Consider the following 14,543-nt stretch of genomic DNA (forward strand, 5'->3'; position numbering starts at 1 on the left):
AATCTTGATTAAAGTAAGTACTATGCAGAGATCAATCCCATGACGTCAGCAATAAATTCCTGGTATACGGTTTTATGAAGTTTAAGGAAGATTCCATCTACTGTTAAGCTATTGATCATGAGTGACTATATTTGAATATGTAGGACTGAAGAAAAACTTATCATGAATTCGGTATCTTAAAAGTATCTATCTTGCTATGGTGTTGAGGCCCATTATAATTACTCTTGCTCTAATTAGAGGATTGGCTTAATACAGGTTATATAATATGAAGAACACTGAGACTACATATATCTAGCTAATAAGATCTTCCATTTGGTACCTTAGTAATTTTGACCAGTTTTGCAAAGACACCACTGTAATAAGGAGACAAGTTAGGCACTGTCTCCTTGAAGGTTTCCTCCTACACTTATTATCCTGTTTTGTGATTAAAACAGGGATTCCATTACAATTCTTTCCAGCTTCAGTACAATAGTATCAGACTTACTGTCAGTATTCTAGTTACAGGTGTTTGTACATATTTTTTTCAAATTTTGTTTGTCTGCGTTTTTTTCAAATTATATAATTCAGTATTTAAGTACAGTTTCTATCTGTAGTTCAATTATGAAAAATATGTACATGTATTTGTTGTTTCAGGTGCATAATGGAAATAGGATATTGGCAAAATGATGTTACAAGTACCAAAATGCTGTTTAAATGCTATTCTTGAAAATTACTGTGTTGATTGGTACAGAGGATTGGTACAGTCTGCAGACACTCAATGCATCTGGAGTCATAGCTGAAATAATGGCAAACTTAATTTTTCATCACTGTTTGCGATTACTCATACTCTATCTGATAACTTTTACTTTCATCATTCCTATTCTTTGCTATTACTTACCTTATTCTAAACTGTTCAAGGTCTTCCATTCAGAAAAGAAAATGTTAAGTGATGCCAAGGAATTGAACAACCAACGACTTGCAAATGCCATGGCTTACTTTAACAGCATTGATAAAACAGAGTCAATGCAATATTACAACCAGTATGACCACGAAAGACTTGATTTGCTTGTCGTTATTGTGACTGTCCAGAGAAAGTCATCAGATGTACAAAAGTTAGGCTACTTCCTACAAGCAACAGCAGCAATGGACAAAGTGCTGAAACACAACCTCAGTTTTAAGAAAAAGAAACTTGTGATATGTAATGTTGATGCCAATCCATTAAACTATACTGATGTAACATGGTTATCAAACTATGTTCCAACGATACAAAGATTCGGTACAAAGGGAAGGGACATGACGGAGAGAATCTCTCCACTGAGAGCAACACTGTACCACAAACGTTCGTATAGTAACAGATATGAGAAAGAGACTGTGGATTACATGTTCTGTTTGGAGAGTGCTCACCTCATGAACGCCAGCTATATTTTGATGGTGGAAGATGACGCCATTCCACACAAAGAAGTTTTGAATAACGTTAAACACGTAATGGACACTAAACTCCAACATTACAAACGAGAGTTTGGGCATATCAAACTGTACTACCCCATGAAGTGGCAAGGATTCGCTTTTGAGGAGACAAGGATAATGGAATTGCTGAGTGTAGGATTCATCGGAGCTGGTATTTTTGTGCTTGTTTTTAATTGGAATGTTAGTAGTAAAATGTATTCGTTACAGATGTTATATTTTTTAGCAGGTTCTGTTTACTTCATACTGGTGGCGGAACTTTTAGATAGACAAAATATAATGGAACTTAGACGATTCTCAGCTTCGTTGTATTCTTTTAGGAAGTCTCCAGGATGCTGTACACAGGCTATGTTGTATAGTGAACACATCATACCTGCCTTACTGAACTATCTACAAGACACTGCCAGGCCAGGCATGGATCATACGGATATAGCTATCTATAAGTTCACTTTAGAGAACAACATTTCATCTTACCAGATTGAACCCAATCTGTTCTACCATGTTGGTCTGTACACATCACTTGTAGAGGGCAGATACAAGGATCCAGAAGGGTTCCTATTCCATGTTTAGAATGCACTGGATACCTAGCAGTGTTATCTTTATACTTAAACCACACAGAATTTAACACACAGAACCACCTCTAAATGTTAGTATGTTGTCTCCATTTATTGATGGCTTATCAAATGGTTGTACATTGTACACCATGTATTCCTTGTATATGTAATATCATTGTTATTGCAGGTGCTCTCTTTATTTAACAGTATTAAATTGTTATAGTTTTTTCTGGCGAAGTATTGGATGGATCTTTCTCAAATTCCATACATAGGTTCGTCTTGCTCGCTAGTTGAACATTATTTGATTTTGACACTGATGTAAGAAAATGATATGGCCAACAGGCAGCCATCTTCGATACTGACCGGAATTGTTTGTTATCCCTACTTTTTTGAGAAATGTCCTTTAGACCAAATCTCATTGACAGGTTCACCTTAGTCCCTAGTTGTGCATAGTTCATTTTAGAACTAATCAGAAAAACAAGATGGCTGACAGTCCGGGATTTGGGATTTTGTCAATGAAAGATTTTTACCATGTTTTCTCGAGAGATACTAGATTTATCTTCTTTTTTTTCAAGTTTCATGTGGAAGTTTCCATTGGTCCATATTTGTGCCCCCTTGATTTTTGGACCATCAAAAAGAAATGTCTGACAGACAGCTATCTTAGATATTTTTACAAAGACAGGTTGGTTATTGTATTTTCTTGTGATGTAATGAATGCCCCATTTTCTAATTTTATATAAATGTTCCCATTGGCCTCTTTGTGCCTTTTCTTTTGGTAATTATCAGAAAAAACAATTTGGCCAACAGGTGACTATCTTTGATTAAGATTAAGATCAAGAACAGAGGAAACTATAGAAGAGGAAGTGAAACATCCAGCTTTTATTTAACGAATAAAGACCAAACAATGATGAATGGAAATATCCAGTTGGGATTTTTTAAGCACATGTGCTGCTTTTCTTTCATACTTCAAGTGTTATGATCATTTCTGTAAATCAGTCTAAAGGTGTATATTTCAGTTTTTTGACAGATAATCTTACAATCTTGATCAAATATGAAATGATTTACAAGTGCCATAAAATAAGATACTAGTCTTTTTAGATATATATATGTATTGCTTTTTGATACCCCACTGTCTTAAATTGGTCATGTTTTTACCTTTGTTTACACCAAACATTGAATCCTGATATCATTTGGTACTGATTTATGGCCAAAACAAATGATAATATTAGTTAAGGAAATGTCTATCTTTCTTCATGCAGGAACAGGATATTTGAATGTGTTTCAACTATTAGTTCTCACGAAGTAGTTCAGAAATCATCAAGAAACTAACGCTTTCAGTCGGCCCTTTTTCAATCCAACTAAGATAGTCAGTTATTAATTCCAGGGCTCTCGATCTGCCAGATTTGGGGCCAATATTTGGCCCCATTCCCAATGCAAAATAGTATCTTTTTTTCCCAATTTAGACCCCAAGATTTCCCAATTCTAAGGAAAGCACCATTATTTTTCCCAATTCTAAGGGCCCCGGGCCCCAGTCCCAAAATGGGGTGTGAGAGCCCTGAATTCTCTCGAAAACATTAAAGAATAACAAGAACTTTTTAGAAACATGACTGTATTGGCTATATACATGTAATGTAGTTGTAGTTGGGTACAGACTGGTAAAGAAACAGGGTAAAACAATTATGAAAGCGCATTTATTTATCCATAAAAGTTGTCTCGGGAGACATTCTAAAATATTTTGTGTAGAACATTTTTCTAGCTTAATTACAATGTTAAATGATAAATGAAGTATTTTCAAATGGGTAATATTTCAACTTGAAAAGAAAGATATTATGAATAGACATGTTGTAAAAACGTAATGGATCCATCAGGCATTGTTGTATTGAGTCAGTTTGTTGCCAGTATTTATACATTGACCGAATTGTGTTGTTAATAATAAGTTTTACATATTGCTATGTTTTATATGGGTTGATTTTTATGAAACCAAAACTTAATGACTGACTTGGAAATTGCTTTCAACCCTGACATGGCTCTTAAGTTTTTCACTTGTAGTGGTCACAATTCGCTTATTTTCAAGTCGGTCATTAAATTTTGCTTTCATTAATGTTTTCCATTTCAAGCCAATATATATCTTTTTTTCTACATATACCTATATATAGATTGTATATATACTTATATATCGCAAATGAAAGCATTAAGATTGCTATTCTGTTGTACAGGTGGCATTTTAATCTATTTTACACCTTTTAGTAATCATAAAGAAATCGTTACGGCTTTTTTGTTTATATTGCCTGTAACCATGGATATCAATTATATTCTTTATTAGCCAGATTCTTGTGGTTGTGGTAACGGTTATTATATGCTTAATAAATATTCTTTTTTACAATATCTGGTTTTATTGTACCCATCATGATTCACCTTATAGCAGGATAGATCATTGATTTGTATTTTTATTGAAATGTTGAGACATGCTCTGTTCTAAAGTAATATATGATAGACTATAAGCAACACACGTGTTCACATTGATGTAAGGAGATATCTGTCTCAGAATCAAAGAAATCGTGATTTATTTCCCAATTGTGAATATTCAACCGGAGGGTCCACAATCACTGATTTATTTTACTCTTTCCGCTGTATAGATCAATTAAGCAACATTTACAGTACTTTAAGTACAATATAATTCATAATAATATTGAACTGAACAATGTGCTTCTAGTTCTTGTAGGTGTAACCGACATTGCTGTTAAAAGTAAGAAGAAATGTGACATCACATTTCGTATACCGAGCATAAAAAAACGTCATTTATCATTTTCTTCATCGTTTTAGCTAGATTCGAAGCGTGCAATCATTGCAAAAAACTAAAAACTATCAAGTTGTTAATCTGTTTAATATTTGAATAATTCGCATTGAAATTTGAAATTTGATATGAAATGAATTATGCAATACAAACTTTGAGTGAAATTTAACGAGGACAAAACCTGTATTTGATCACAAATAATAAGAAAAAATTGAAACTATAGTTTGATTCTGAATTTATTGAATATCGTATGATTAAGACGTGCTCCTTTCATATTTATATCTCACGTGTTCGGTGCAGCTTATTGAAGACTGCAAAAATACTACTTAATCATTCAGTCATCAAAACCTTTGTATGAAAAAAAATCATATACAAGATAACACTATGTAGCTCTATGGTTCAATCAAGCATTCATTTAAACTATTGTATGTGGTAATTGATACTAAAACCAGAAGCAGTGTAGCTTTCGTCAGATTTAAACCGGATTACAAGACTCTGTCCATGATATGTCATCTGTTCTGACTTCTTGAATTCACCACACAATCTACAATTTTAGAAAAAAAAGTAATAAAAATTAATTTACCAGGAAATCTATATTTTCTGATAATAGGTGCTTCGAAGAAAGAAAAAAAATATAAAAATCTTGGACTTTGGAGGGGAAATACCACGTCAATATACATGGACGTTTAAACTGGAGTTATACATATACAAGTAAATATGTCAAAGCACTTTATCAGGCGTGGACGTATTGAATGGTATAAATTATACTGAAATAAAGCAATCCATAATGTTGGAAGGAGTCTATAGTGTTTTCACCAAGGGAACAACGTAACCAAAATACTGTATAAACAGTCATTTGTTTACCGTAAGGTCTAAACACAAGGACGAAGAGTTTCTCCTTCAATAACAAGATCTCAATAAACCACAAGACCAACAAAATTGCGTCTGTTCCAAAATATAAAATTCTAGAAGTAAATGATAAAATAAATTGAAGCCATCATTACACTTCACATTTCACCACGTCTTACAAAAAATATTGCATAGAAAATGACTCCGGTACCATATAATAATCGTTTGAATTCAATGGTCCACACTGTGCCTATGACACGCGTTGGATACCGAAATGTACACTTGTATGCAAAACAAAACGGAAATACTAGTACGCAAGTGCAAGTATTGAATACATACTTTGGCCCAGCGAGACCGGGTCCGTAGATTCTAACCTCCAGACTGTCAAATTGGCATGCGTTACCATTCTCCAATGAAAACGTCTGAATGTCCAATATAATGGTTCTTCCTTGGTCGGCCTAAGGGAAAAGACACGAGACTTGATACGTGAATCTGAATGCGTTGACAACGCTGACAATCCAATGTATGCAGCGAACGTATTTTGATTTCATGTATGCTGTACATTTGGTCATTGATGGTGTGCGTTTCATACAGGACATTAAACACTATATTTTACTGAGTGACGATGACATTGCGACTTTCCTATATGGTATTTAGCAAATTTTAAAAAATAGCAGCGTGATTCATTTGATGTACGTCTTCACTATCCTTGAAGAAATATGTTTCCGCTAAACTATCGGCAATATTGAGTTGAGTCTAGACATTATAATTAATTATTAATAATTTTCGACATTCTTGATACTCCAGAGGTTACGGCCACTTTCGCTCTCTGCATCCCTGGATCATATCACAACAAAATTGAAGGTTCCATTTGCGAAACTTTGTGTACAAAACGAAAAGACAAGTTTGATCCTTTGATGTACGTCAAACGAATCTTGAGGTCGCATATCGGTATATTGTAATAACTTTGAAGTTGGGTGTCACGCCATTGTAATCTTCAAAGGAGCGTATCAGCCTGTGATTGGTCACTTTCTTCCTCGGGAACCAATCAGATTACTTCGCACGTGTCTTTTTTTTGCCACTACATGTTCCAGGAGTGCAGAGAGCGAAATTGATTGTAACCCCTGAAATATCGAGGATGAATGTTGGAACACTTACTTTGATCATCCAGTTACATATTGTATCGTTGCTGTACTTGTTTGGATAGCCAGGTGAGGTAATCGTACCGGTGTGCTGGGTAAAAATTCCCCCGCAATCTAATCCGTCTGGTCAACATAGCATTAGTATATCGTAGAGAAAGGCCAACATTAAACAAATACAATCATATCTAATTAACAAAAATAAAGACACATTTATATCCGATATGTCTAGTTAATTTATTATGTATTTATGTTAAAGGCTGATTTAAATATTTCTGACTTACCTGTGTTTTCGCGAACCACCTGAGAACAGGTCCGACCGGTCAGTTGATTTGGGCACACGCATGTGCAACGTGGGCCCACGTAACCCCCGTTCTCACACATAAGATCAGCGGGACATTTACCTGCAAACGTGCCATAGTATAAATAATATATATCTTGCCTCCTTTGTTAGAAATAGGTATGTAATGCCATTCAGAAAATAGGCTACACCCATAGGGTAACTTAGCCAATGAAAAAAGTATAAAACATCTTTTTTGGTGTTTGCTGTGTCAAGAATGACGTTCATAACAGTGCATCGTATATTTGTGCATGTATAGATAAATGGGTGGCTGGCAAAAATTCAACCGGATACCTGTTATTTTTCATCAAATTTGGAAAGCGCTTGCATTATTACCAATGCCATTTCTGAAAGTAATGTGCGCTCATGTATGAAAGACATTCATCGAAATGTCGAATACATGCCTTAAATCCAATGGTTATCGCGATTATCATTTGGAGCTAGCCGGAAGATTGCTCACAGAAAATTCGTCCATGTGACCATATGTAAAAACTTCTTTATTTTTCAATATACATGAAAATTAAACAAAACGGACCTTTTTTTAGTAATAACGAACGCTTACTGTTACAGTTGTAAAGGCTGTTGGCTGTTTTAACGTCTATATAGCTGAGTCCCTCTCTCTGTCCCATCAACGGCGTCATTCTCTTGTCCAATGGGTCGATGGTGTGAGATTCCCTATCTTTGCTGAACCACTGAAGCAATATAATGATAGTAAAATGAAATGTGACATAAGAACCTGATTATCCTAAGATACTGATAGCTTTATGCATGGCACGACAACCTAAAAATAGCAAAGAATATCACACCTCTACGAGCTGCTCGTGTCTTGTTACGTCAACTTTGATTTATAAACATCATACACAATACCCACAAATGCTTGTGTGTATCAATCTTTCAGTTCACCTATTTCTAAGTTTTCGATCACTGCGTGATTCTCTTCGAGGAGTTTCAGTGACGATAAACTAATTCTGCTTGTGTAGTAGGACAGAGTACAACATTGGGTTGATGCACGAGATTGTAATAGATTTGTTGTTTAATCGCCCGTGTTGGTTGTTGAAGTCTAACCGCACTAAGATTTCTGCACTCACCTTAGGCCCGTAATGCATTACAGATCCGATATCGTAAGGTTCGTTGGTTCGAATACGATTTGTATCATACTTCCGAAACTGAAACAATTCTCCAGACTTGACATTGTCTTCATGGATTTGCACATATTCATCTCGATCAGGACGTGATTGCTCGTGGTAGAACCCTATCACATGTCCGATTTCATGTACTACAGAACCAACCTGTAATTAGTCAGATCCAATGTTCAGACAAAGTACTTCAGATTTTGTAAGTCATTTACGTTATTTTGTCATCAATTACTTACCGACTTTCTGTAGCAGTCCGAACACTGTTGTTGGGAGTATTACATAGGTCGTATAAATTAAAGACTTGTTTCATCACCTGTTGGCCTGTTGGCCTGTTCTCATATAAGAATGTGACACAAATTACTTGGATTGACCAAGGTTTACATGGCGGGTGTCATCGACGAAGACGCTTACTCTTCCGGAACAAATTGTCTCTTATTCTCATTGTGATTTTTCAGGATTCTCCGTGTTCATATTTTGCCATAATTTTATGGAATTTTAATTTGAATTATGATCATATTGCCAGATGGCATTCTCTTGATTATTTTGTTTTTACTAGACAGGAAAAAAATAAATTCTTTATTGTATGCTTGTTATTTCTTGTGTAACATCGATGTAGACATACAATAAAGTTAACCGCTTACCGAATGACAAGATTCACTTAGAAATGTCTCCTGTGCTCCTCCGTCACTACTTCTGCCGATATGTGACGAACACCTGTACATATAAGGTATGAAATATTGTCACAGGTTTATATTACATGTTGCATAAACAGTTTAACGTTATTTTCAGAAGATAAGTTAGACATCGATGTTAAAAGATGACAGTAGGTATGACTCTGTGAAACGTCACAAATCTGGGGTTTTGTTTACAAAATAATCTGTCGTTAGAATTTAAAAAATATGTATTTTTAATGCAAAGTACCAAATTACGAATCATATGCGTCATTATACAAATATATGTATACCATAATTTACTACTGATTTCATGGGTTCATTTAAACAACTGGCGTAGAGAGAAATTTACGTGAACTGCTGAGCAGTTCATTGAAAATTGAAAATTCTTTTCCTTTTATGAAATCAATAAGAATTCCATTTAATACTGACATCAGTAAATGTTGCAGCGTTTTAAACATTTTTTTTCTTTTAATCGCTCAAGTTATAAAATAATTCACTTATCAGTTTTACTTGTAATTAACAAAGGCATAATTGATTAATTGAAGTACATATGTTGTATACCAAAGTAACAGATGGGTCGTAAAATAAGTTCATATTACAGGCATGCTTTGCTTACCCTTCACCGATCGAAAATTGTAGTAGACTTGTATGGCCAAGATCGGGCTTGACATTGGCCGAAACATCTCTGAAAGTGATGCATGTTTCATTCTCCCAGTGTTTGATGGCCTTAAGAACCTCACCACGCCAAGCTGTTGGCGAAATTGACATGCGAAGAATGTTTATATTTATTTATTTGTTTACTTAAAACTGTGAGCTAAAAAAAACGCATGATCTGTAATTTCTATCTTTCCTAAACCTATCGGTACCTAAGTCCACTTCTGAAATAGCTCATCATTTACGAACCTAGATTCAATTGTAGAGCAGATTTCGCGAAATCATGTATTCGCGGATATATCTGAAGAGGTAAGTTCGCAAAATAAAGTATTCGCGAAATCAAAGAGATGTACATTAATTCAGTCTCATTATTCCAACAGTATGTCTTCTTTTATCTATCATTTGTTTAATACTAAGACAGTTTCACGATTCTAGCGCTAATACACAGAAGTAACCTAAATATCAAGCCTTTGACTTGTGGTTAAACAGCTCTCGTTACAACATGTTATCAAGACGGTAAAAAATTGAAAATTGACACAGCTCTCGAAGTCAGGACCATTTCTCACAAACAAGATAACAATGTCACTTACGGAAATCCGCTTCGAACTGGTACGGAATGACTCCAGAGGGCCAGAGGGACTCGATGTTTGTCAATGCTTTTCGTTTATTGCGAAACTGACCAGACTCAGAAGACAAGATGCCTGCCTTTATAGTTCTAGCTTGTTCGGAGGTCAACAGTATATCCGATTCGAAAGCACCCTTCACACTCCACTCCTCTGCGGGTCGGCTTTGCTCAGACGAATCTTTTCGAGAGTGTTTGAAAAGTTGTGTTGATGCATTAGAAAATTGCTATGAAAGACAAAGCACATGAACGACAAAAAAGTATTGCTGCAAATTTTTCATATACTTTGGCTCTCAATACAATATCAGCTCCTCCGAGACAAATTTGTGTTTCATTGATAACGTTCTAGATTATACGATAGATTTTTGAATTTTACATAAAAATTGAAAGATCAAACTATTCAAGAAATATTTGAACAAGTAATAAGATAAAGGAAATATTTAAACATTTCTTTAGGTTGTGATGGTAAAAAAAAGTTGTAACAGTTCGTATAAGAAGTGTCTAGGTAATGTATAATTTAAGTATTGACAAGATAATATTCAAGTGTCGTGCTTGTGTGACTGGGCTGGGGTATAACTATCTCAGAATAGTGTATATAGTTGGCAACGTCATTAATAGATCTGTTAAGGTAATGTTTACCTATAATTTACACTGGCACAGTAGTTCCGTTATATATACTGTTATTACGTACATATTTATAAAGTACGATAAATGACATCTGATGCATGGAAGTTTTGACATCAGTATTTTCGGCATAAACATGACGATACACTAGCATGCAATTAATGTTTGCCTACAAACATCTTTATATTCTACAACAGTAAAAAACAAAACAAAATTGTGCAAATGATTTTGACTTCTGTGTAGATCCTGTCTATGAATCGGCATCTTTTCAATATATTTTCGTAAACTTTACTTGCAAATTGTAACTCGATAAAAAATATGCAAAGATATCGTCAAGAATCGTAATGAATTATGTAGAAGAAAGTACTGTGTATTGCGCAAAGGTTTGGTGATTTTCGCTTTTTTTCTGGAAAAAAAAAACACCATTCTGTGTTTTTATGTACTTTACCTTCAAAGGTTTGGAGAAAACAAAAGCTTGCTGCACAAGCATTAAAAGAATCAGCAAGCACATATTTTCGTTCATCGTGACGCTGGTTTTGATGGCGTCCGATTTCGAGCGCCTTTATATAGGATAAGTTCTCTCATAAATAACCTTAGAAAACTTCCGCGTCCTTCCATGGTAACGCTTCAACCATTGATGGATGTTTATCTGGTGTAAATTAATAGGACACAGTTTGAGGCAAGGCTATTGTTCGACAATGATGTATGACATATAAAATAAGGACATGGCCATTCGAACACCACATTTTACCAGGAAGGGACCTTTTTATCAGTTTGATAGTATTGATGTATTAACGGCGAAATCACCAATAAATTGTGAACTTGTTAAGTCTTAGTATGGACCACTCTGATATCAATCGACATAATTTATGTCTTCCCTAACTTCCTGGGACATACCCTACGTAATTAACATACGACATCAGGTCGCCAGGTTTTTCTACAGAAAACACCGTACGCCAGGGTAACATGTATGACATCCAATCGAGAAGAGGGGAAAGTTAATAGATCACAAATATCCGCTTCATATCGATCTGATTGATTGATAGATAATTAAGAACAAACACTGACCGCCTACATACACTTCTCGGTAAGAACAAAATGGGACATCTCGTTTTGTAACGTCATGATTAGTGGAAAATACAACTTTTAATGACTGGCACCTTACTTCTTTATACACAAGTTTTAAATGGAAAAATATCCATTTCCTAATTAACTATATTATTTGGATTATTTATATATCAATACGGTGTTTTTAGGGTCTGGATAATTTATAGAAGAGGTAGAACAAAAACTAGGAATGCATTAATTTCCATACATATCTACTCAGTAAAAAGGAAAGGTGAACACAACTTCGTGTGACAGTTGATCTATTTTCACTTGAACAGTGTCACGGTTGAGAATATACACATGTACTTGACGTTCTTTAAGATTTTCTGATATTTAAGTTGAATTTTGGTGCTAGTAGATTAATGAAGTAATAATAACGATACAAGCAAGTGAATTGTCAAATTTTCGAGATAATCCGCCACTTTATCAAGATACAAAATATGACATAAATAAAATATAAGTTACATCACATACATAGAAAATAAAACAGAAGCAAAGTTATAAACGAAAATCGGGAACGATAGTGTAAATTTAGGTGTCTCGATAATCCTTTCGGTCGATGGACGCCGAAGGCCCTTTAAAAGGGCAAGAAACCCATCTGAAGTTGTTGTATGAAAGATGGTGATTCAAGTATCAAAATGTCTTCTAGAAATCTCGGTACATTGTGTACGATAAAGAATGAGCGACTTCTTTAAATAAAAGTTTGATAAAATATAACATCCACATCAATCACGTATGACAAATTACCATAGCTGGCCAACATATTCCATGCGCCCAATTAAACCCAGATAAATAAATATCCAGATGCGTCAGTTCGATGTCTGTTTAAACAATTAACATCAACTATGTTAAATATAATCCGCGGCATGACATAAATGGTGTACGTGTCAATAGTAAACATTGATCGTCTCTCCTAGCGCCCCAAATCACCATTAACCAGGTCACGAAGTAATCGATAACATAGTCATTGTTCAATAACTACAAATGGTTCGGGGTTGTCTGTCCAGTTTCCAAAGATGAGTTTTAATTTCGGGCACAGGTGTCTTAAAGAAACACATTCAGCACGCATTTTAATTCAAACATTTGATTGGTATTTCTAGTTTCATTGTATTTAAAGATACTATTCACTTGTGTCTTTTTACTTGGATAAGAACAAAACAACCACAATGTAATATGTTAGTTTGCTATAGTGTGTCTAACTACACTGTACTGGAAGTGCTATTTATTTTTTCTTTCGTTTGATTCCAAATTCTTTTCAACAAAATATGTAACTGAACTACAGAATACTACTTTAAAAAAAAAATCTATTTTCTCCTGTTTAAAGATTAAGACATGTTTTTCTTTGTGTGAAGGTTTGTACTTGTTTCTTATATGTTGTTTCGTTATATAACTACTGCCATTACAAATATCTAACAATCTGTGATGCAAAACGGAGGTCAGATATTACCTAGCGAAGATGTGATTGGCTGCATATTCTGATTTTTATACCCTTGTCCCAAATTAGTAATGATACTAAAAGTAGTGATTTGAGAAGAAAGTAACTGTCGCACCATGAACCTCATGAAATGGAATGTTATTGAATTCTTGATCAATAATTTCCAAACAGGAAGTCGTTTTTGATATACCTGGGAAGATACGATAAACATTTCCAAAGATTTCCAAAGTTTCTTTTTAATTTCGTATCTTACAAAGAAATCTCTTATCAGATTACGAAACAAATGTTGACAACAAAGCGAATGTTATGTTTGATATCATTTTGGTGTGTTTGACCAGTGATGTTTTAAACTGTCTGTTTTTCATGTTATGTTTGGATGATAATAGGTTGGCCTTATGTACATATATCAACGTCGGTTAAATTGAGACTTGGTGTAGAACTAGTGTATTGTTTAAAGTTACGATGAATATTTCATGCCGTGGTGTATTGTACAGAATAAGTAACGACGAAGTATGATTTTTCGATGAATATTTCATGCCGTGGTGTATTGTACAGAATAAGTAACGACGTGGTTTGTTAAAACCATGAATATTTGACGTCGTGGTGTATTGTACAAAATTCATTAAATACGTGGTTTGTTATAACCACGAATATTTGACGTCGTGGTGTATTGTACAGAATAAGTAACGACGTGGTTTGTTAAAACCATGAATATTTGACGTCGTGGTGTATTGTACAAAATTCATTAACGACGTGGTTTGTTATAACCACGAATATTTGACGTCGTGGTATATTGTACAAAATTCATTAACGACGTGGTTTGTTATAACCACGAATATTTGATTCTGAGGCATAATTGTTGTCTTAAAATGTATATCCAAGTGGTAAAATAGAATGCACTTCTCTCTACTATAATTCTTATCGTACAATTCTGAATAAATTAACTGAACACGGAGACTACGTGCCTTTAAGGTAATACCTATTACTTTGATGAGATTAATACCTATGTCCTTTGTGTGTACAGATTAAAGCTCTCTATGTCAGCTTACCCACCGCTTTAGCGATACACCGTTTTGGTGTTTATTTTCCATAGGGTTCGTGATTAGGCGCGGATTATCATTTACAATAAACACTGGCGATACGGGTCTATGGGCTCTCCAGACACACGGTAT

General features: G+C 34.7%; 2 protein-coding genes across 2 annotated transcripts; one reads left to right on the plus strand and one right to left on the minus strand.

Moving 5' to 3' along the window:
• The first annotated feature begins 661 nt into the window (after positions 1–661).
• Positions 662–4,338, plus strand: LOC132558365 (post-GPI attachment to proteins factor 4-like). The gene has a single exon (XM_060222911.1). It carries the CDS (start codon positions 694–696, stop codon positions 2,011–2,013), a length of 1,320 nt encoding a protein of 439 aa, XP_060078894.1. The 5' UTR covers positions 662–693; the 3' UTR covers positions 2,014–4,338.
• An 873-nt stretch (positions 4,339–5,211) lies between these two features.
• LOC132558359 (protein SpAN-like) lies at positions 5,212–11,352 on the minus strand. The gene is made up of 10 exons (XM_060222904.1): positions 11,278–11,352; positions 10,174–10,432; positions 9,546–9,678; positions 8,897–8,969; positions 8,208–8,408; positions 7,682–7,811; positions 7,064–7,183; positions 6,799–6,905; positions 5,980–6,098; positions 5,212–5,335 (listed from the first exon to the last, which is right to left on the minus strand). Exons 1-10 carry the CDS (start codon positions 11,350–11,352, stop codon positions 5,212–5,214), a joined length of 1,341 nt encoding a protein of 446 aa, XP_060078887.1.
• Between the last annotated feature and the right edge of the window lie 3,191 nt (positions 11,353–14,543).

This window comes from Ylistrum balloti, unplaced genomic scaffold (genome assembly GCF_031769215.1).
Source record: "Ylistrum balloti isolate Yb309-2 unplaced genomic scaffold, AGI_CSIRO_Ybal_v1 Utg370782, whole genome shotgun sequence".
Classification (NCBI taxonomy): domain Eukaryota; kingdom Metazoa; phylum Mollusca; class Bivalvia; order Pectinida; family Pectinidae; genus Ylistrum; species Ylistrum balloti.

Bases quoted from the DNA above. Each gene is read 5' to 3' on its own strand.
- LOC132558365 (XM_060222911.1), top strand. From the start codon at position 694: ATGCTATTCTTGAAAATTACTGTGTTGATTGGTACAGAGGATTGGTAC.
- LOC132558359 (XM_060222904.1), bottom strand. From the start codon at position 11,352: ATGAACGAAAATATGTGCTTGCTGATTCTTTTAATGCTTGTGCAGCAA. The intron at 10,433-11,277 runs GTAAAGTACATA...TGTCTTTCATAG, and splicing joins TTTTCTCCAAACCTTTGAAG to CAATTTTCTAATGCATCAAC. The intron at 6,099-6,798 runs GTAAGTGTTCCA...CTTTTCCCTTAG, and splicing joins TATGTAACTGGATGATCAAA to GCCGACCAAGGAAGAACCAT.